At 58.1% G+C, this 21,755-nt stretch overlaps 1 protein-coding gene across 1 annotated transcript in view; it reads left to right on the top strand.

The window, feature by feature from the left end:
• Positions 1-21,755, top strand: part of LOC121274718 (phosphofurin acidic cluster sorting protein 1-like) — a gene marked incomplete at its 3' end in the record, with an annotated part of 94,618 nt that overhangs the window by 18,815 nt on the left and 54,048 nt on the right. Inside the window, exons 12-13 of the mRNA XM_041182049.1 lie at positions 5,929-6,035; positions 10,681-10,835. Coding sequence (XP_041037983.1) covers positions 5,929-6,035; positions 10,681-10,835 — 262 coding nt within the window. The remainder of the gene's footprint in view (positions 1-5,928; positions 6,036-10,680; positions 10,836-21,755) is intronic.

The raw sequence follows: 21,755 nt of genomic DNA, 5'->3' as shown, positions 1-21,755 counted from the left end.
GCAGACACACACAAGCAGACACACACACGCAGACACGCACACGCAGACACACACACGCAGACACACAGACACACACGCAGACACACACACGCAGACACACACACGCAGACACACACACACAGGCACACACACACAGGCTCTCACACACAAGCAGACACACACACGCAGACACGCACACGCAGACACGCACACGCAGACACGCACACGCAGACACACACACGCAGACACACACACGCAGACACACACACGCACACGCACACACGCAGACACACACACGCAGACACACACAGCTGTCTTCTTCTAAACCCAAGCTTCCTGTGTAAAAAAACAGGAAGTTATTTTAATCCTTATTCTACACCAGAGGGCAATACATCCAGGATTTAGTACATCCTACTGTCAGGTTTTTTATATAACGCTTCTTTTTAACTGAAATGTCCTTTTATAAAAATGCTTAAACATTAGACAGAAACATCACTTCTCCTCCCCCTTTAGGAGCAAATCAGTCAGGCGGTTTGCAGATTCGCTTTGGTGCAGAGAGGCGTGTTGGCTGAGGTATCTCAGCTTGTTTCCTTAGGAATGGGAGGTTTTGCTGTTCCACTGGTTTCTGTTCAGGTTCAACAGTTGTAGCTACAGGTTTGTCAGTTGAATCAAGTCAGGTTTCACCAACTGGTGCAGATGTTTCCCAGAAATCTTCCACTGTGACTGGAGATCCCTGGGAATTTGGTTCCTTGGATTTTGCCTCTCTAACCTGGTCAGTGTGTCTGTTCCAGATTGTACAGGAAGATTCAACATTATAGGTCAGTGGTCGGCGACGCTTGATGATTCTTCCCAGGAGCCACTGTGGTGTCCCACAGTAATTTCAGATCCTAACAGCCTGATCCAGCTGGTTTACTTGTGTCATGTGACCTTTTCTGATCAAGTTGCCTTGAACCAATCTTTCCTTTCAAACCCGGACACAGCAAATCCATTCCGGTACACAGTCGTCTTCCAGACATCAGCTCAGCAAGAGATGCGCCTGTTGTTGAATGTGGAGTGTTACAATACATCATCAAAAATATCTTCAGCTTCACCTTCCAATCTGTCTGTGTCCTCCCCTTCACTCTGGCTGTTTTGAATGTCTGGACAAAGCGCTCCGCTTCACCATTTGAGGAAGGGTGGGAATCTGCTTGGTCCCATTGTTTTCCAGCAATGTTTGGAATTCACATGATGTGAACTGTGTGCCATTGTCAGACACAATCTGCTCCAGCAATCTAAAAGAGCATCAATGGGCTTTGCTTAAGTGGTCAACTTCATGGGAATAACATGAGGCCACTTTGTGAGAGCATTCAGCACACTCAGGAACGTATGTCCGAGAAGTGGTCCGGCAAAGTCCACATGAAGTCTCCGCCGTGGGTGGTCAGGCCAAGCCCACGGCTGTAATGGGGCAGGTGCAGGAGAAGACTTAATTTCTTGGCATGGGAGGCGATCGCTGACCATGCCCTCGATGTCTGTATCCAGGTGTGGCCCCCATACATGTGGACGAGCTGATGCTTTCGTTTTGACGATTCCCATGTGACCGAGGTGAAATTCTTCTAACACTGGTGTTGGGGTTTTGGAGGAATAACAACTCTGATTCCCCATAACAAACAGCCATCTTGCAGAGTCAGCTCAAATCTACACAGGTAGTAAGGTTCAAGCTCAGTAGTCACTTCTTGAGGTACACACCAACTGTTCTGTGCGTACAGGTAAACTTTGGAGAGCACAGCATCCCTCTGCCTTTCAAGTTGGATTTGATCCGCTTGAATAGGTAACATATCTATCAGGGTCACATTGAAAGCAATGACTTGTGGTCTGTAATTAATGTGAATTTACACCCATAGAAATATTGGTGGAACTTGTTGATTCCATAGATCAGTCCAAGAGCTTCCTTCTCAATTTGGGCATAATTTTGTTCTGCCTTGGACAATGTGTGTGAGGCGAATGCAATGGGCTTTTCACTGCCATCAGGAAACATGTGGGAGATGACAGCTCCGACACCGTACCCAGCTCCGACACCGTACCCAGCTCCGACACCGTACCCAGCTCCGACACCGTGTCCAGCTCCGACACCGTGCCCAGCTCCGACACCGTGCCCAGCTCCGACACCGTGCCCAGCTCCGACACCGTGTCCAGCTCCAACATCAGGAAATGTGTGGGAGATGACAGCTCTGACATCGTATCCAGATGCATCACAAGCCAGGCTGACAGGTAACTTTTCATTGAATGTGCCAGGACTGTGTCAGAAGTGAATTCTTGCTGGAGTTCCTGGAAATGTTCTTGACAGGCTGGTGACTGGTCCTGTTTTGCATTTTTCTTCAGGTTATTCAGTGGCGCTGCCTTGGTAGCCAAACTGGAAATGAATTTGCTGTAATAATTCACAAGTCCCAAAAACCAACGAAGCTCCTTAACGTTTTTGGGCTGTGGTGCATTCACCACTGCCTCCACCTTTCTGGGTGAGGCTGAGAGGCCAGTTTCATCGATCACAGGTCCCAGGTACTCCACTGAGGGCTTCAGGAACGAGCATTTGGATTTCTTACAGCGGATGCTGTATTTTTCCAGTCTATGCAGGACCCTGTCTAAGTTCTGGAAATGAGTTGGGAGGTGTTTCCCAGTGATGAGCATGTCGCCTGGAAGCTGATTACACCAGGGAGGCCCTGCAGTATTTTATCCATGGCCTGCTGGAATAAGGCTGGTGATGACATGATTCCGAATGGTCATCGTTGTATTGATATAGACCCCTCTGTGTGTGCTGATGGTTGTAAACTTCCTGGAATCTTCACTCAGCTGTATTTGCAAAAATGCCTGGGACAGGTCTAGCTTTGTAAATAATTCACCTCCATTCAGAGCAGTGAACAGGTCTTCAATTTTCGGTAGAGGGTACTGATGCAGTTCCAAGAAAGGATTCGTGGTGATTTTATATTCTGATAGACCTGTCAACCTTCACTACTGGGACTAATTGGAACTGCCACTTTGCATAATCAACTTTCTCACTTATCAGAAAGTTTACAGTTTGTTCTAGTTCCTGCTCGATTTCCTGTCACATTGAGTAGGGAACTGAACGTGATTTGAAGAACCTTGGAGAAGCTCCAGACTTCACTGCAAGTTTAGCTACAATGTTTTTAATAACATGAAGACCTTCACTGAAAACATCAGTATGCCTGTCTGACAAGGAATGCAACATGGGGCTGCAATGGACTTTATTTATTTTATTCCAGTCCAGCCGAATTTCTTTTAGCCAGTTCCTGCCCTGAAGCGATGGGTGATCACTTTTCACAATGATAAGTGGAAACCTCGCTATTTGAATGGACATTTTTCCAAGAATATTCACAGACCTCACCAGTGTAGGTGCCAAGCTGCAGCAGGATTTTCTCCAAAGGCCATTTCTTGGAAATTTTCTCCCATGTCTTCTCTGAAACAATAGAAACAGATGCTCCAGTGTCAACCTCCATTTCAACCATTTAGCCGTTTAAAGCATTGCCAACATTTAGTCCTTCACCTAGTTTCAGATCAGACTGAATGCAATACAACTGCTCTTCCTCAATGTCGCTGTTAGTTTCACTTTCTGTCTTGCCTGGACTTGCATTACTTTTGTATTTTGTTTCCAAGTAATGTATCTTTTTAAACTGCCTGGTTATTTTCAAGCGTGACTTGTTTGTGTGCCCCTTGTGATGCCATTTCCTTGGCCATACTGCTTTACTGTGATCAGCCTTTGATCTACAGGCACGCTGTATGTGTCCTATTTTTCCACAATAGTGACAATCAGCGGTTTTCCACTTACAGGCTTCTGCATTAAAGCGGTAACATGTTTGAAAGCGAGTATACCCTGACTTTACTATTTTAACTTCAGCATTGTTAAAATGCCCTTTCAAATCTCCAGCTTGTTTCTCTGCCATTTGTGCCACCTCGAACGCTTTCTGCAGCATCAACTCGAGCTCTGCTAACGATCTACGCCCAAATTCTTTCATTTCTTAGTGCACAAACCAAGCGATCACGCAGCGCTTCTTCCAGGTAACCTTTAACGTCACAATGTTCCACTAATTTTCTCAACTCGGTCAGGAACTGGGAAACGGACTCACTCTCATGCTGTTCTCTTAAGTGAAACTTGAATCTCTCGGCAATCATTGCTGCTTTGGGATGGAAGTGCTTTCTCAGAACCTCCACAAGCTCTTTAAAGCTTTTGTCTGCTGGCTTGTCAGGAGCAATGAGATTGCTCAGTAAATTGAAGTTTTTCATTCCAATGACTGTCAGAAACACTGAGGCCTGCTTTTCCTCTTCAATCTCATTCCCAGAGAAAAACTGTTCCACTTGCTCAGGTGCATAAGCCACTGGGTCAAAAGCCTCTAAAGTCCCGAATAACGCTGCTCCCATCCATGTCACCATTTGAAGTATTTTGTCACTTCTTAGCAATTAAGAACACACACACACGGCTATCTGCTTCTGAACCCCAGCTTCCTGTGTAAAAAAACAGGTTCCTTTATTCCTTATTCTACACCAGAGGACAATACATGCAGCACTTAGCACACCCTACTGTCAGTTTTTTTATATATAAAACACTTCTTTTTAATTAAATATCATTTTTCAAAAAAGCATAAACGTTAAAGGCAAACATCACACTTTGCAAAGATGATTCACTTGGATTGATTGGATTGGATTGTGCTCTAGGCCAAAGGCTGCTCCAGCTCACATGGCTGTTGTCTCGGCTGACTGTCCCCTCTTGCAGTTCTCCAGGCCCTTCAGCCTGGGATTGCCCCCTCCTCCAGGCCCCTCAGCCTGGGATTGCCCCCTCCTCCAGGCCCCTCAGCCTGGGATTGCCCCCTCCTCCAGGCCCCTCAACCTGGGATTGCCCCCTCCTCCAGGCCCCTCAGCCTGGGATTGCCCCCTCCTCCAGGCCCCTCAACCTGGGATTGCCCCCTCCTCCAGATCCCTCAGCCTGGGATTGCCCCCTCCCTCCAGATCCCTCAGCCTGGGATTGCCCCCTCCCTCCAGATCCCTCAGCCTGGGATTGCCCCCTCCTCCAGGCCCCTCAGCCTGGGATTGCCCCCTCCTCCAGATCCCTCAGCCTAGGATTGCCCCCTCCCTCCAGATCCCTCAGCCTGGGATTGCCCCCTCCCTCCAGATCCCTCAGCCTGGAATTGCCCCCTCCCTCCAGGCCCCTCAGCCTGGGATTGCCCCCTCCCTCCAGGCCCCTCAGCCTGGGATTGCCCCCTCCTCCAGGCCCCTCAGCCTGGGATTGCCCCCTCCCTCCAGGCCCCTCAGCCTGGGATTGCCCCCTCCCTCCAGGCCCCTCAGCCTGGGATTGCCCCCTCCTCCAGGCCTGACAATAGTGGGGTGAGTTCTTTCACTCCTGAGACTCATACAGGATCAGGGGATGGACATCCAGCCCCTACAGTCTGTCCATCCATTCACTGAGCTCATGTCTGATCTGTATCTTAACTCCATCTACCCATCTTGGTTCCGTAACCCTTAATCCCCTTACCCAACAAAAATCTATCAGTCTCAGTTTTTACATTTTTAATTGACCTCCAGCCTCAACAGCCCTTTGAGGGAGAGAGTTCCAGATTCCCACTCCCCTTTGAGTGAAGAAGTGCCTCCTGACATCACCCCTGAATGGCCTGGCACCCATTTTAAGGTTCTACCTCCTTGTTCTGGACTCCAACCCCCCCACCCACCCCACAGCAGAGGAAATAGTTTCTCTCTATTAACTCTATAGAATCCTTTAATCATCTTTGAAACTCCTTGATTAGATCACCCCTTAATCACATATGCTCAAGGGAATTCAAGTCTACTGTGTGTGACCTGACCTTGTAATTTCACCCTTTTAGTCCTGGTGTTGTTCACTAGTACAGTGTGAAATCTTATTAACAGTGAGATTCTCTCTCCGTGACATTGTCTTTCTACCTTCCCCCACAGTATGTCTCCGAGCTCCTCCTCGAACAGAATAAAGCCTTCATTTGCACGTGCTCCATTATAGAGGTTCAAACCTGCCTCTCTGCCATCCTCACACGGATACAGCGCTAGTGAGTACATCCATCAGTAAAGATTAGTGCCTGTGTCCTCGTCCATCCTGCAGTTAGCGCTCAGCTTGTAGCATGTGCACCTTGGGGCCGAAAGATCATGGGAACAAACATTGTAGCAGAGAGCTTTCGCCCATAATCTAGGCTGACCCTCCTGATGTCAGTGCTGAGGGAGCGCCGCACTGTCGGAGGGTCAGTACTGAGGGAGTGCCGCACTGTCGGAGGGTCAGTACTGAGGGAGCGCCGCACTGTCGGAGGGTCAGTGCTGAGGGAGCGCCGCACTGTCGGAGGGTCGGTGCTGAGGGAGCGCCGCACTGTCGAGGGTCAGTGCTGAGGGAGCGCCGCACTGTCGGAGGGTCAGTACTGAGGGAGTGCCGCACTGTCGGAGGGTCAGTGCTGAGGGAGCGCGGCAATGTCGGAGGGTCAGTGCTGAGGGAGATATTAAATTGACGCTCCATCTGCTCTCAGCTGAATGTGAAAGATCTCTCAGATTTTAGTGTGTGGTCGAGTAGCTGTTTGAGGTTTAGGTTTGCATAGTTATTATGGGGCTGGAATAATGATCAGATGTGTGTGAGAGGAGCTTGTGGGCTTTAGTGATGTATGGCTTCATTTGTGGGGTAGATGTTTGTGGGGTTGGGGAATGGGCATCAGGGTTTGTGAGTTTTGGGGGAACGGGGATTGGGATTCCAGGTTTGGGGGGAAATGGGGATTGGGATTCAAGGTTTTATGTGAATAGGAGATTAGGATTCAGGGTTTGGAGGGAATGGGGCTCAAGGTTTTATTGGAATGGGGATTGGGATTCAGGGTTTGGAGGGAATGGGGCTCAAGGTTTTATTGGAATGGGGATTGGGATTCAGAGTTTAGGGGATTGGGGTTCAGGGTTTGGGGGGATTGGGGGTTGGGGTTCAAGGTTTTATTGGAAAGGAAAGTAGGGTTCAGGGTTTGGGGGAAAGGTGATTGGGGTTCAGGGTTTGGGAGGATTGGGGTCAAGGTTTTATTGGAAAGGGAATTGGGGTTCAGGGTTTGGGGGAAGGGGATTGGGGTTCAGGCTTTAGCGGGATTGGGGGTTAGGGTTCAAGGTTTTATTGGAAAGCGGATTGGGGTTCAGGGTTTGGGGGAAAGGGGATTGGGGTTCAGGGTTTGGGGGAAAGGGGATTGGGGTTCAGGGTTTGGGGGGATTGGGGGTTGGGGTTCAAGGTTTTATTGGAAAGGGAATTAGGGTTCACGGTTTGGGGAAAGGGGATTGGGGTTCAGGGATTGGGGGTTAGGGTTCAAGGTTTTAATTGAAAGGGGATTGGGGTTCAGGGTTTGGCGGAAAGGGGATTGGGGTTCAGTGTTTGGGGGGAAGGAGATTGTGGTTCAGGGTTTTGGGGGGATTGGGGGTTAGGGTTCAAGGTTTTATTGGAAAGGGGATTGGGGTTCAGGGTTTGGGGGAAAGGGGATTGGGGTCCAGAGTTTGGGGAAAGGCAATTGGGATTCAGGGTTTGGTAGATGGGGATTGGGGTTGAGGGTGTGGGGATTGAGGGTCAAGGTGTGGGGAGAATTGGGTTCAGAATTTGGGAGAAAAGGGGATTAGGATTTGGGGGTTAGGGCTTGGGGGAATGGGGTTCAGGGTTTGGGAGAATGGGGGTCACAGTTTATGGTTTTGGGTAATGGGGTCACGGTTTGAAGATGGGGGTCAGGGTTTGTGAGTTTTGGGGGGTGAGGTCAGGGCTTTGGGGTCAGGGTTTTTAGGGTCAGGGTTTTTGGGGTCAGGGTCAGGGTTTTGGGGGATGAGGTCAGGTTTTGGGGTCAGTGTTTTTGGGGTCGGGGTCAGGGTTTTGGGGGTTGGGCTCAGGGTTATGGGGATTGGGGTCAGGACTTGGGAGGTTAGAGTCAGGGATTTGGCAGTTGGGGTCAGGGTTTGGGAGCAGAGTTTTTGGGGTCGGGGGCAGAGTTTTTGGGGTCGGGGGCAGAGTTTTTGGGGTCGGGGGCAGAGTTTTTGGGGTCGGGGGCAGAGTTTTTGGGGTCGGGGGCAGAGTTTTTGGGGTCGGGGGCAGAGTTTTTGGGGTCGGGGGCAGAGTTTTTGGGGTCGGGGGCAGAGTTTTTGGGGTCGGGGGCAGAGTTTTTGGGGTCGGGGGCAGAGTTTTTGGGGTCGGGGGCAGAGTTTTTGGGGTTTTGGGGACAGGGTTTTGGGGGTTGGGGGCAGGGTTTTGGGGGTTGGGGGCAGGGTTTGGGGTTTTGGGGACAGGGTTTTGAGGGTTGGGGGCAGGGTTTTGGGGTTTTCTGGGGACAGGGTTTGGGGGCAGGGTTAGGGGTTTTGGGGACAGGGTTTGGGGTTTTCTGGGGTTGGGTGCAGGGTTTGGGTGTTTTGGGGGCAGGGTTTTGGGGTTTGCGGGGTTTCTGGGGTTGGGGGCAGGGTTTTGGGGTTTGCGGGGTTTCTGGGGTTGGGGGCAGGGTTTGGGGGTGTTGGGGGCAGGGTTTTGGGATTTGCGGGGTTTCTGGGGTTGGGGGCAGGGTTTGGGGGTTTTGGGGGCAGGGTGTTGGGGTTTGCGGGGTTTCTGGGGTCGGGGCAGAGTTTTTGGGGTCGGGGGCAGAGTTTTTGGGGTTTTGGGGACAGGGTTTTGGGGGTTGGGGGCAGGGTTTTGGGGGTTGGGGGCAGGGTTTGGGGTTTTGGGGACAGGGTTTTGAGGGTTGGGGGCAGGGTTTTGGGGTTTTCTGGGGACAGGGTTTGGGGGCAGGGTTAGGGGTTTTGGGGGCAGGGTTTGGGGTTTTCTGGGGTTGGGTGCAGGGTTTGGGTGTTTTGGGGGCAGGGTTTTGGGGTTTGCGGGGTTTCTGGGGTTGGGGGCAGGGTTTTGGGGTTTGCGGGGTTTCTGGGGTTGGGGGCAGGGTTTGGGGGTGTTGGGGGCAGGGTTTTGGGATTTGCGGGGTTTCTGGGGTTGGGGGCAGGGTTTGGGGGTTTTGGGGGCAGGGTTTTGGGGTTTGCGGGGTTTCTGGGGTTGGGGGCAGGGTTTGGGGGTTTTGGAGAGAGGGTTTGGGAACAGGGTTTGGGAGCAGGATTTGGGGTTTGGGGGCAGGGTTTTGGGGTTTGCGGGGTTTCTGGGGTTGGCAGGGTTTGGGGGTTTTGGGGACAGGGTTTGGGAACAGGGTTTGGGAACAGGGTTTGGGGGCAGGGTTTTGGGGTTTGCGGGGTTTCTGGGGTTGGGGGCAGGGTTTGGGGATTTGGGGACATGGTTTGGGGGCAGGGTTTTGGGGTTTGCGGGGATTCTGGGGTTGGGGGCAGGTTTTGGGGGTTTTGGGGACAGGGTTTGGGAACAGGGTATGGGGGCAGGGTTTTGGGGTTTGCGGGGATTCTGGGGTTGGGGGCAGGTTTTGGGGGTTTTGGGGACAGGGTTTGGGAACAGGGTATGGGGGCAGGGTTTGGGGTTTTGGGGACATGGTTTGGGGGCAGGGTTTTGGGGTTTGCGGGGATTCTGGGGTTGGGGGCAGGTTTTGGGGACAGGGTTTGGGAACAGGGTTTGGGAACAGGGTTTGGGGGCAGGGTTTTGGGGTTTGCGGGGATTCTGGGGTTGGGGGCAGGTTTTGGGGACATGGTTTGGGGACAGGGTTTGGGGGCAGGGTTTTGGGGTTTGCGGGGTTTCTGGGGTTGGGGGCAGGGTTTGGGGGTTTGGGAACAGGGTTTGGGAGCAGGGTTTGGGGGTTGGGGGCAGGGTTTGGGGGTTTTCTGGCGTTCGGGTCAGGGTTTTGGGGACAGGGTTGGGGGCAGGGTTTGGGGGGTTTTGGGGGACAGGGTTTGGGGGTTTTGGGGGCAGAGTTTTGGGGACAGGGTTGGGGACAGGGTTTGAGGGGCAGGGTTGGGGGACAGGGTTTGGGGGGCAGGGTTTGGGAGCAGGGTTTGGGGGTTGGGGGCAGGGTTTGGGGGTTTTCTGGCGTTCGGGGCAGGGTTTTGGGGACAGGGTTGGGGGCAGGGTTTGGGGGTTTTGGGGACAGGGTTTGGGGGTTTTGGGGGCAGGGTTTTGCGGACAGGGTTGGGGACAGGGTTTGAGGGGCAGGGTTGGGGACAGGGTTTGGGGGGCAGGGTTTGGGAGCAGGGTTTGGGGGTTGGGGGCAGGGTTTGGGGGTTTTCTGGCGTTCGGGGCAGGGTTTTGGGGACAGGGTTGGGGGCAGGGTTTGGGGGTTTTGGGGACAGGGTTTGGGGGTTTTGGGGGCAGGGTTTTGGGGACAGGGTTTGGGGGGCAGGGTTTGGGGGGCAGGGTTGGGGGCAGGGTTTGGGGGTTGAGGACAGGGTTTGGGGGTTTTGGGGGCAGGGTTTTGGGGACAGGGTTGGGGACAGGGTTTGAGGGTTGGGGACAGGGTTTGAGGGTTGGGGACAGGGTTTGAGGGTTGGGGACAGGGTTTGGGGTATGGGGCCAGGGTTTTGGGGGCAGGGTTTTGGGGTTTGCGGGGTTTCTGGGGTTGGGGACAGGTTTTGGGGACAGGGTTTGGGGTATGGGGCCAGGGTTTTGGGGGCGGGGTTTTGGGGTTTGCGGGGTTTCTGGGGTTGGGGACAGGGTTGGGGGCAGGGTTTGGGGGGATTGGGGGCAGGGTTTGGGGGGTCCGGGGTTTAAGGATTTGCTGCTCCAAGCTAACCTTGCTGTGCTAACTCCTTGGCCTCGTTCCAATCCGACAGCTGTAACTGTAATGCCCAGATGCCTCGGCCAGTGAAGGTGGCAGCTATCGGTGGGCAGAGTTATCTCAGCGCCATCCTGAGATTCTTTGTGGAGCAGCTCGGCAACAAAACCTCTGACTGGCTCAACTACCTGAGGATCCTGCTCATTCCCCTGGGTGAGTGTCCCGGCCTGTACCCCCCCAGTCTCGTCTGCCCCTCCCCCCCAGTCTCGTCTGCCCCTCCCCCCCAGTCTCGTCTGCCCCTCCCCCCCAGTCTCGTCTGCCCCTCCCCCCGAGTCTCGTCTGCCCCTCCCCCCCGTCTCGTCCTGCCCCTCCCCCCAGTCTCGTCTGCCCCTCCCCCCCAGTCTCGTCTGCCCCTCCCCCCCAGTCTCTTCCTGCCCCTCCCCCTAACTCTCCGCCCCCCACCGAGTGAGTGTCTCGTCCCCCCCACCGAGTGAGTGTCTCGTCCCCCCCACCGAGTGAGTGTCTCGTCCCCCCCACCGAGTGAGTGTCTCGTCCCCCCCCCACCGACTGAGTGTCTCGTCCCCCCCCCACCGACTGAGTGTCTCGTCCCCCCCACCGACTGAGTGTCTCGTCCCCCGCACCGAATTAGTGTCTCGTCCTCCCCCCCGAGTGAGTGTCTGCCCCTCCTCCCCCCCGAGTGTTTCCCCTCCTCCCCCTGAGTATCTCCCCCTCCTCCCTCCCCTTCACCCAAGTGAGTGCCTCATCCTGCCACTCCCCCTAAGTGAATATCTCCCCCCCGGCCCCCCCCCCCCCCCCCCCCCCCCCCCCGCCGAGTGAATGGGAGTGAGGTACAGGGTGTGAGTGGGAGGGGGTGTGAGGTACAGGGTGTGAGTGGGAGGCGGTGTGAGGTACAGGGTGTGAGTAGGAGGGGGTGTGAGGTACAGGGTGTGAGTGGGAGGGGGTGTGAGGTACAGGGTGTGGCGGGGAGTGGTGTGAGGTACAGGGTGTGAGTGGGAGGGGGGTGTGAGGTACAGGGTGTGGCGGGGAGGGGGTGTGAGGTACAGGGTGTGAGTGGGAGGGGGTGTGAGGTACAGGGTGTGAGTGGGAGGGGGTGTGAGGTACAGGGTGTGAGTGGGAGGGGGTGTGAGGTACAGGGTGTGGCGGGGAGGGTGTGTGAGGCACAGGGTGTGAGTGGGAGGGGGTGTGAAGTACAGGGTTTGAGTGGGAGGGGGTGTGAGGTACACGGTGTGGCGGGGAGGGGGTGTGAGGTACAGGGTGTGAGTGGGAGGGGGTGTGAAGTACAGGGTTTGAGTGGGAGGGGCTGTGAGGTACAGGGTGTGGCGGGGAGGGGGTGTGAGGTACAGGGTGTGAGTGGGAGGGGGTGTGAAGTACAGGGTGTGAGTGGGAGGGGGTGTGAAGTACAGGGTTTGAGTGGGAGGGGGTGTGAGGTACAGGGTGTGAGTGGGAGGGAGTGTGAGGTACAGGGTGTGAGTGGGAGGGGGTGTGAGGTACAGGGTGTGAGTGGGAAGGGGTGTGAGGTACAGGGTGTGAGTGGGAGGGGGTGTGAGGTACAGGGTGTGGAGGGGAGGGGGTGTGAGGTACAGGGTGTGAGTGGGAGGGGGTGTGAGGTACAGGGTGTGGAGGGGAGGGGGTGTGAGGTACAGGGTGTGAGTGGGAGGGGGGTGTGAGGTACAGGGTGTGAGTGGGAGGGGGTGTGAGGTACAGGGTGTGAGTGGGAGGGGGTGTGAGGTACAGGGTGTGGTGGGGAGGGGGTGTGAGTTATAGGGTGGGGCGGGGAGGGGGTGTGAGGTACAGGGTGTGAGTGGGAGGGGGTGTGAGGTACAGGGTGTGGTGGGGAGGGGGTGTGAGGTACAGGGTGTGAGTGGGAGGGGGTGTGAAGTACAGGGTGTGGTGGGGAGGGGGTGTGAGGTACAGGGTGTGGCGGGGAGTGGGTGTGAGGTACAGGGTGTGAGTGGGAGGGGGTGTGAGGTACAGGGTGTGAGTGGGAGGGGGTGTGAGGTACAGGGTGTGAGTGGGAGGGGGTGTGAGACACAGGGTGTGAGTGGGAGGGGGTGTGAGGTACAGGGTGTGAGTGGGAGGCGGTGTGAGGTACAGGGTGTGAGTGGGAGGGGGTGTGAGGTACAGGGTGTGAGTGGGAGGGGGTGTGAGGTACAGGGTGTTGCGGGGAGGAGGTGTGAGGTACAGGGCGTGAGTGGGAGGGGGTGTGAGGTACAGGGTGTGGCGGGGAGGGGGTGTGAGGTACAGGGTGTGAGTGGGAGGGGGTGTGAGGTACAGGGTGTGAGTGGGAGGGGGTGTGAGGTACAGGGTGTGAGTGGGAGGCGGTGTGAGGTACAGGGTGTGAGTGGGAGGGGGCGTGAGGTACAGGGTGTGAGTGGGAGGGAGTGTGAGGTACAGGGTGTGAGTGGGAGGGGGTGTGAGGTACAGGGTGTGAGTGGGAGGCGGTGTGAGGTACAGGGTGTGAGTGGGAGGGGGTGTGAGGTACAGGGTGTGAGTGGGAGGGGGTGTGAGGTACAGGGTGTTGCGGGGAGGAGGTGTGAGGTACAGGGCGTGAGTGGGAGGGGGTGTGAGGTACAGGGTGTGGCGGGGAGGGGGTGTGAGGTACAGGGTGTGAGTGGGAGGGGGTGTGAGGTACAGGGTGTGAGTGGGAGGGGGTGTGAGGTACAGGGTGTGGAGGGGAGTGGGTGTGAGGTACAGGGTGTGAGTGGGAGGGCGTGTGAGGTACAGGGTGTGGAGGGGAGGGGGTGTGAGGTACAGGGTGTGAGTGGGAGGGGGTGTGAGGTACAGGGTGTGGCGGGGAGGGGGTGTGAGGTACAGGGTGTGAGTGGGAGGGGGTGTGAGGTACAGGGTGTGAGTGGGAGGGGGTGTGAGGTACAGGGTATGAGTGGGAGGGGGTGTGAGGTACAGGGTGTGGCGGGGAGGGGGTGTGAGGTACAGGGTGTGAGTGGGAGGGGGTGTGAGGTACAGGGTGTGAGTGGGAGGGGGTGTGAGGTACAGGGTGTGAGTGGGAGGGGGTGTGAGGTACAGGGTGTGAGTGGGAGGGGGTGTGAGGTACAGGTTGTGAGTGGGAGGGGGTGTGAGACACAGGGTGTGAGTGGGAGGGGGTTTGAGGTACAGGGTGTGGCGGGGAGGGGGTGTGAGGTACAGGGTATGAGTGGGAGGGGGTGTGAGGTACAGGGTGTGGCGGGGAGGGGCTATGAGGTACAGGGTGTGAGTGGGAGGGGGTGTGAGGTACAGGGTGTGAGTGGGAGGGGGTGTGAGGTACAGGGTGTGGCGGGGAGGGGGTTATGAGGTACAGGGTGTGAGTGGGAGGGGGTGTGAGGTACAGGGTGTGGCGGGGAGGGGTTATGAGGTACAGGGTGTGAGTGGGAGGGGGTGTGAGGTACAGGGTGTGGCGGGGAGGGGGTGTGAGGTACAGGGTGTGAGTGGGAGGAGGTGTGAGGTACAGGGTGTGGCAGGGATGGGGTGTGAGGTACAGGGTGTGAGTGGGAGGGGGTGTGAGGTAGAGGGTGTGAGTGGGAGGGGGTGTGAGGTACAGGGTGTGGCGGGGAGTGGGTGTGAGGTACAGGGTGTGAGTGGGAGGGGGTGTGAGGTACAGGGTGTGAGTGGGAGGGGGTGTGAGGTACAGGGTGTGGCGGGGAGGGGGTATGAGGTACAGGGTGTGAGTGGGAGGGGGTGTGAGGTACAGGGTGTGAGTGGGAGGGGGGTGTGAGGTACAGGGTGTGGCGGGGAGGGGGTATGAGGTACAGGGTGTGAGTGGGAGGGGGTGTGAGGTACAGGGTGTGAGTGGGAGGGGGTGTGAGGTACAGGGTGTGAGTGGGAGGGGGTGTGAGGTACAGGGTGTGGCGGGGAGGGGGTATGAGGTACAGGGTGTGAGTGGGAGGGGGTGTGAGGTACAGGGTGTGAGTGGGAGGGGGTGTGAGGTACAGGGTGTGAGTGGGAGGGGGTGTGAGGTACAGGATGTGAGTGGGAGGGGGTGTGAGGTACAGGGTGTGAGTGGGAGGGGGTGTGAGGTACAGGATGTGAGTGGGAGGGGGTGTGAGGTACAGGGTGTGAGTGGGAGTGGGTGTGAGGTACAGGGTGTGAGTGGGAGGGGGTGTGAGGTACAGGGTGTCAGTGGGAGGGGGTGTGAGGTACAGGGTGTGAGTGGGAGGGGGTGTGAGGTACAGGGTGTTAGTGGGAGGGGTGTGAGGTACAGGGTGTGAGTGGGAGTGGGTGTGAGGTACAGGGTGTGAGTGGGAGGGGGTGTGAGGTACAGGGTGTTAGTGGGAGGGGGTGTGAGGTACAGGGTGTTAGTGGGAGGGGGTGTGAGGTACAGGGTGTGAGTGGGAGGGGGTGTGAGGTACAGGGTGTGAGTGGGAGGGGGTGTGAGGTACAGGGTGTCAGTGGGAAGGGGTGTGAGGTACAGGGTGTGAGTGGGAGGGGGTGTGAGGTACAGGGTGTGAGTGTGAGGGGGTGTTAGGTACAGGGTGTGAGTGGGAGGAGGGGTGAGGTCGAGGGGGTATGAGTGGGAGGGGGTGTGAGGTACAGGGTGTGAGTGGGAGGGGGTGTGAGGTACAGGGTGTGACTGGGAGGGTGTGTGAGGTACAGGGTGTGAGTGGGAGGGGGTGTGAGGTACAGGGTGTGAGTTGGAGGGGGTGTGAGGTACAGGGTGTGAGTGGGAGGGGCTGTGAGGTACAGGGTGTGAGTGGGAGGGGGTGTGAGGTACAGGGTGTGAGTTGGAGGGGGTGTGAGGTACAGGGTGTGAGTGGAAGGGGGTGTGAGGTACAGGGTGTGAGTGGGAGGGGGTGTGAGGTACAGGGTGTGAGTGGGAGGGGGTGTGAGGTACAGGGTGTGAGTGGGAGGGGGTGTGAGGTACAGGGTGTGAGTGGGAGGGGGTGTGAGGTACAGGGTGTGAGTGGGAGGGGGTGTGAGGTACAGGGTGTGAGTGGGAGTGGGTGTGAGGTACAGGGTGTGAGTAGGAGGGGGTGTGAGGTACAGGGTGTGAGTGGGAGGGAGTGTGAGGTACAGGGTGTGGCGGGGAGTGGGTGTGAGGTACAGGGTGTGAGTGGGAGGGGGTGTGAGGTACAGGGTGTGAGTGGGAGGGGGGTGTGAGGTACAGGGTGTGAGTGGGAGGGGGTGTGAGGTACAGGGTGTGGCGGGGAGGGGGTATGAGGTACAGGGTGTGAGTGGGAGGGGGTGTGAGGTACAGGGTGTGAGTGGGAGGGGGTGTGAGGTACAGGGTTGTGGCGGGGAGGGGGTATGAGGTACAGGGTGTGAGTGGGAGGGGGTGTGAGGTACAGGGTGTGAGTGGGAGGGGGGTGTGAGGTACAGGGTGTGGCGGGGAGGGGGTATGAGGTACAGGGTGTGAGTGGGAGGGGGTGTGAGGTACAGGGTGTGAGTGGGAGGGGGTGTGAGGTACAGGGTGTGAGTGGGAGGGGGTGTGAGGTACAGGATGTGAGTGGGAGGGGGTGTGAGGTACAGGGTGTGAGTGGGAGGGGGGTGTGAGGTACAGGATGTGAGTGGGAGGGGGTGTGAGGTACAGGGTGTGAGTGGGAGGGGGTGTGAGGTACAGGATGTGAGTGGGAGGGGGTGTGAGGTACAGGGTGTGAGTGGGAGTGGGTGTGAGGTACAGGGTGTGAGTGGGAGGGGGTGTGAGGTACAGGGTGTCAGTGGGAAGGGGTGTGAGGTACAGGGTGTGAGTGGGAGGGGGTGTGAGGTACAGGGTGTTAGTGGGAGGGGGTGTGAGGTACAGGGTGTGAGTGGGAGTGGGTGTGAGGTACAGGGTGTGAGTGGGAGGGGGTGTGAGGTACAGGGTGTTAGTGGGAGGGGGTGTGAGGTACAGGGTGTTAGTGGGAGGGGGTGTGAGGTACAGGGTGTGAGTGGGAGTGGGTGTGAGGTACAGGGTGTGAGTGGGAGGGGGTGTGAGGTACAGGGTGTCAGTGGGAAGGGGTGTGAGGTACAGGGTGTGAGTGGGAGGGGGTGTGAGGTACAGGGTGTGAGTGTGAGGGGGTGTTAGGTACAGGGTGTGAGTGGGAGGAGGGGTGAGTCGGAGGGGGTATGAGTGGGAGGGGGTGTGAGGTACAGGGTGTGAGTGGGAGGGGGGTGTGAGGTACAGGGTGTGACTGGGAGGGTGTGTGAGGTACAGGGTGTGAGTGGGAGGGGGTGTGAGGTACAGGGTGTGAGTTGGAGGGGGGTGTGAGGTACAGGGTGTGAGTGGGAGGGGCCTGTGAGGTACAGGGTGTGAGTGGGAGGGGGTGTGAGGTACAGGGTGTGAGTTGGAGGGGGTGTGAGGTACAGGGTGTGAGTGGAAGGGGGTGTGAGGTACAGGGTGTGAGTGGGAGGGGGTGTGAGGTACAGGGTGTGAGTGGGAGGGGGTGTGAGGTACAGGGTGTGAGTGGGAGGGGGTGTGAGGTACAGGTGTGAGTGGGAGGGGGTGTGAGGTACAGGGTGTGAGTGGGAGGGGGTGTGAGGTACAGGGTGTGAGTGGGAGTGGGTGTGAGGTACAGGGTGTGAGTAGGAGGGGGTGTGAGGTACAGGGTGTGAGTGGGAGGTGGTGTGAGGTACAGGGTGTGAGTGGGAGGGGGTGTGAGGTACAGGGTGTGGATGGGAGGGGGTGTGAGGTACAGGGTGTGAGTGGGAGGGGGTGTGAGGTACAGGGTGTGAGTGGGAGGGGGTGTGAGGTACAGGGTGTGGCTGGGAGGGGGTGTGAGGTACAGGGTGTGAGTGGGAGGGGGTGTGAGGTACAGGGTGTGAGTGGGAGGGGGTGTGAGGTACAGGGTGTGGCGGGGAGGGGGTGTGAGGTACAGGGTGTGAGTGGGAGGGGGTGTGAGGTACAGGGTGTGAGTGGGAGGGGGTGTGAGGTACAGGGTGTGAGTGGGAGGGGGTGTGAGGTACAGGGTGTGAGTGGGAGGGGGTGTGAGGTACAGGGTGTGAGTGGGAGGGGGTGTGAGGTACAGGGTGTGAGTGGGAGGGGGTGTGAGGTACAGGGTGTGAGTGGGAGGGGGTGTGAGGTACAGGGTGTGAGTGGGAGGGGGTGTGAGGTACAGGGTGTGAGTGGGAGGGGGTGTGAGGTACAGGATGTGAGTGGGAGGGGGTGTGAGGTACAGGGTGTGAGTGGGAGTGGGTGTGAGGTACAGGGTGTGAGTGGGAGGGGGTGTGAGGTACAGGGTGTTAGTGGGAGGGGGTGTGAGGTACAGGGTGTTAGTGGAGAGGGGGTGTGAGGTACAGGGTGTGAGTGGGAGTGGGTGTGAGGTACAGGGTGTGAGTGGGAGGGGGTGTGAGGTACAGGGTGTCAGTGGGAGGGGGTGTGAGGTACAGGGTGTGAGTGGGAGGGGGTGTGAGGTACAGGGTGTGAGTGTGAGGGGGTGTTAGGTACAGGGTGTGAGTGGGAGGAGGGGTGAGTCGGAGGAGGTGTGAGTCAGAGGGGGTGTGAGTGGGAGGGGGTGTGAGGTACAAGGTGTGAGTGGGAGGGTGTGTGAGGTACAGGGTGTGAGTGGGAGGGGGTGTGAGGTACAGGGTGTGAGTTGGAGGGCGTGTGAGGTACAGGGTATGAGTGGGAGGGGCTGTGAGGTACAGGGTGTGAGTGGGAGGGGGTGTGAGGTACAGGGTGTGAGTGGGAGGGGGTGTGAGGTACAGGGTGTGGTGGGGAGGGGGTGTGAGGTACAGTGTGTGAGTGGGAGGGGGTGTGAGACACAGGGTGTGAGTGGGAGGGGGTGTGAGGTACAGGGTGTGACGGGGAGGGGGTGTGAGGTACAGGGTGTGAGTGGGAGGGGGTGTGAGGTACAGGGTGTGAGTGGGAGGGGTGTGAGGTACAGGGTGTGAGTGGAGGGGGTGTGAGGTACAGGGTGTGAGTGGAGGGGGTGTGAGGTACAGGGTGTGAGTGGAGGGGGTGTGAGGTACAGGGTGTGAGTGGGAGGGGGTGTGAGGTACAGGGTGTGAGTGGGAGGGGGTGTGAGGTACAGGGTGTGAGTGGGAGGGGGTGTGAGGTACAGGGTGTGGCGGGGAGGGGGTGTGAGGTACAGGGTGTGAGTGGGAGGGGGTGTGAGGTACAGGGTGTGAGTGGGAGGGGGTGTGAGGTACAGGGTGTGAGTGGGAGGGGGTGTGAGGTACAGGGTGTGAGTGGGAGGGGATGTGAGGTACAGGGTGTGGCGGGGAAGGGGTGTGAGGTACAGGGTGTGGCGGGGCGGGGTGTGAGGTACAGGGTGTGAGTGGGAGGGGGTGTGAGGTACAGGGTGTGGCGGGGAGGGGGTGTGAGGTACAGGGTGTGAGTGGGAGGGGGTGTGAGGTACAGGGTGTTAGTGGGAGGGGGTGTGAGGTACAGGGTGTTAGTGGGAGGGGGTGTGAGGTACAGCGTGTGGCGGGGAGGGGGTGTGAGGTACAGGGTGTGGCGGGGAGGGGGTGTGAGACACAGGGTGTGAGTGGGAGGGGGTATGAGGTACAGGGTGTGCGGGGAGGGGGTGTGAGGTACAGGGTGTGAGTGGGAGGGGGTGTGAGGTACAGGGTGTCAGTGGGAGGGGTGTGAGGTACAGTGTGTGAGTGGGAGGGGGTGTGAGGTACAGGGTGTGAGTGTGAGGGGGTGTTAGGTACAGGGTGTGAGTGGGAGGAGGGGTGAGTCGGAGGGGGTATGAGTGGGAGGGGGTGTGAGGTACAGGGTGTGAGTGGGAGGGGGTGTGAGGTACAGGGTGTGAGTGGGAGGGTGTGTGAGGTACAGGGTGTGAGTGGGAGGGGGTGTGAGGTACAGGGTGTGAGTGGGAGGGGGTGTGAGGTACAGGGTGTGAGTTGGAGGGGGTGTGAGGTACAGGGTGTGAGTGGAAGTGGGTGTGAGGTACAGGGTGTGAGTGGGAGGGGGTGTGAGGTACAGGGTGTGAGTGGGAGGGGGTGTGAGTGGGAGGGGGTATGAGGTACAGGGTGTGGCGGGGAGGGGGTGTGAGGTACAGGGTGTGAGTGGGAGGGAGTGTGAGGTACAGGGTGTGAGTGGGAGGGGGTGTGAGGTACAGGGTGTGAGTGGGAGGGAGTGTGAGGTACAGGGTGTGGCAGGGAGGGGGTGTGAGGTACAGGGTGTGAGTGGGAGGGGGTGTGAGGTACAGGGTGTGGCAGGGAGGGGGTGTGAGGTACAGGGTGTGAGTGGGAGGGGGTGTGAGGTACAGGGTGTGGCGGGGAGGGGGTGTGAGGTACAGGGTGTGAGTGGGAGGGGGTGTGAGGTACAGGGTGTGAGTGGGAGGGGGTGTGAGGTACAGGGTGTGAGTGGGAGGGGGTGTGAAGTACAGGGTGTGAGTGGGAGGGGGTGTGAGGTACAGGGTGTGGCGGGGAGGGGGTGTGAGGTACAGGGTGTGAGTGGGAGGGAGTGTGAGGTACAGGGTGTGAGTGGGAGGGGCTGTGAGGTACAGGGTGTGAGTGGGAAGGGGTGTGAGGTACAGGGTGTGAGTGGGAGTGGGTGTGAGGTACAGGGTGTGAGTGGGAGGGGGTGTGAGGTACAGGGTGTGGCGGGGAGGGGGTGTGAGGTACAGGGTGTGAGTGGGAGGGGGTGTGAGGTACAGGGTGTGGCGGGGAGGGGGTGTGAGGTACAGTGTGTGAGTGGGAGGGGGTGTGAGGTACAGGGTGTGAGTGGGAGGGGGTGTGAGGTACAGGGTGTGAGTGGGAGGGGGTGTGAGGTACAGGGTGTGAGTGGGAGGGAGTGTGTGGTACAGGGTGTGAGTGGGAGGGGGTGTGAGGTACAGGGTGTGAGTGGGAGGGGGTGTGAGGTACAGGGTGTGGCGGGGAGGGGCTGTGAGGTACAGGGTGTGAGTGGGAGGGGGTGTGAGGTACAGGGTGTGAGTGGGAGGGGGTGTGAGGTACAGGGTGTGAGTGGGAGGGGGTGTGAGGTACAGGGTGTGAGTGGGAGGGTGTGTGAGGTACAGTGTGTGAGTGGGAGGGGGTGTGAGGTACAGGGTGTGAAAGGGAGGGGGTGTGAGGTACAGGGTGTGGTGGGGAGGGGGTGTGAGGTACAGGGTGTGAGTGGGAGGGGGTGTGAGGTACAGGGTGTGAGTGGGAGGGGGTGTGAGGTACAGGGTGTGGCGGGGAGGGGGTGTGAGGTACAGGGTGTGGCGGGGAGGGGGTGTGAGGTACAGGGTGTGAGTGGGAGGGGCTGAGAGGTACAGGGTGTGAGTGGGAGGGGGTGTGAGGTACAGGGTGTGAGTGGGAGGGGGTGTGAGGTACAGGGTGTGAGTGGGAGGGGGTGTGAGGTACAGGGTGTGAGTGGGAGGGGGTGTGAGGTACAGGGTGTGAGTGGGAGTGGGTGTGAGGTACAGGGTGTGAGTGGGAGGGGGTGTGAGGTACAGGGTGTGAGTGGGAGGGTGTGTGAGTTACAGGGTGGGGCGGGGAGGGGGTGTGAGGTACAGGGTGTGAGTGGGAGGGGGTGTGAGGTACAGTGTGTGAGTGGGAGGGGGTGTGAGGTACAGTGTGTGAGTGGGAGGGGGTGTGAGGTACAGGGTGTGAGTGGGAGGGGGTGTGAGGTACAGGGTGTGGTGGGGAGGGGGTGTGAGGTACAGGGTGTGGCGGGGAGGGGGTGTGAGGTACAGGGTGTGATTGGGAGGGGCTGTGAGATACAGGGTTTGAGTGGGAGGGGGTGTGAGGTACAGGGTGTGGCGGGGAGGGGGTGTGAGGTACAGTGTGTGAGTGGGAGGGGGTGTGAGGTACAGGGTGTGAGTGGGAGGTGGTGTGAGGTACAGGGTGTGGTGGGGAGGGGGTGTGAGGTACAGTGTGTGAGTGGGAGGGGGTGTGAGGTACAGGGTGTGAGTGGGAGGGGGTGTGAGGTACAGGGTGTGAGTGGGAGGGGGTGTGAGGTACAGGGTGTGAGTGGGAGGGGGTGTGAGGTACAGGGTGTGAGTGGGAGGGGGTGTGAGGTACAGGGTGTGAGTGGGAGGGAGTGTGAGGTACAGGGTGTGAGTGGGAGGGGGTGTGAGGTACAGGGTGTGAGTGGGAGGGGCTGTGAGGTACAGGCTGTGAGTGGGAGGGGGTGTGAGGTACAGGGTGTGAGTGGGAGGGGGTGTGAGGTACAGGGTGTGAGTGGGAGGGTGTGTGAGGTACAGGGTGTGAGTGGGAGGGGGTGTGAGGTACAGGGTATGAGTGGGAGGGGTTGTGAGGTACAGGGTGTGA

This window comes from Carcharodon carcharias (assembly GCF_017639515.1).
Source record: "Carcharodon carcharias isolate sCarCar2 chromosome 37 unlocalized genomic scaffold, sCarCar2.pri SUPER_37_unloc_2, whole genome shotgun sequence".
NCBI lineage: Eukaryota > Metazoa > Chordata > Chondrichthyes > Lamniformes > Lamnidae > Carcharodon > Carcharodon carcharias.
This window is presented reverse-complemented; position numbering and strand designations above follow the sequence as displayed.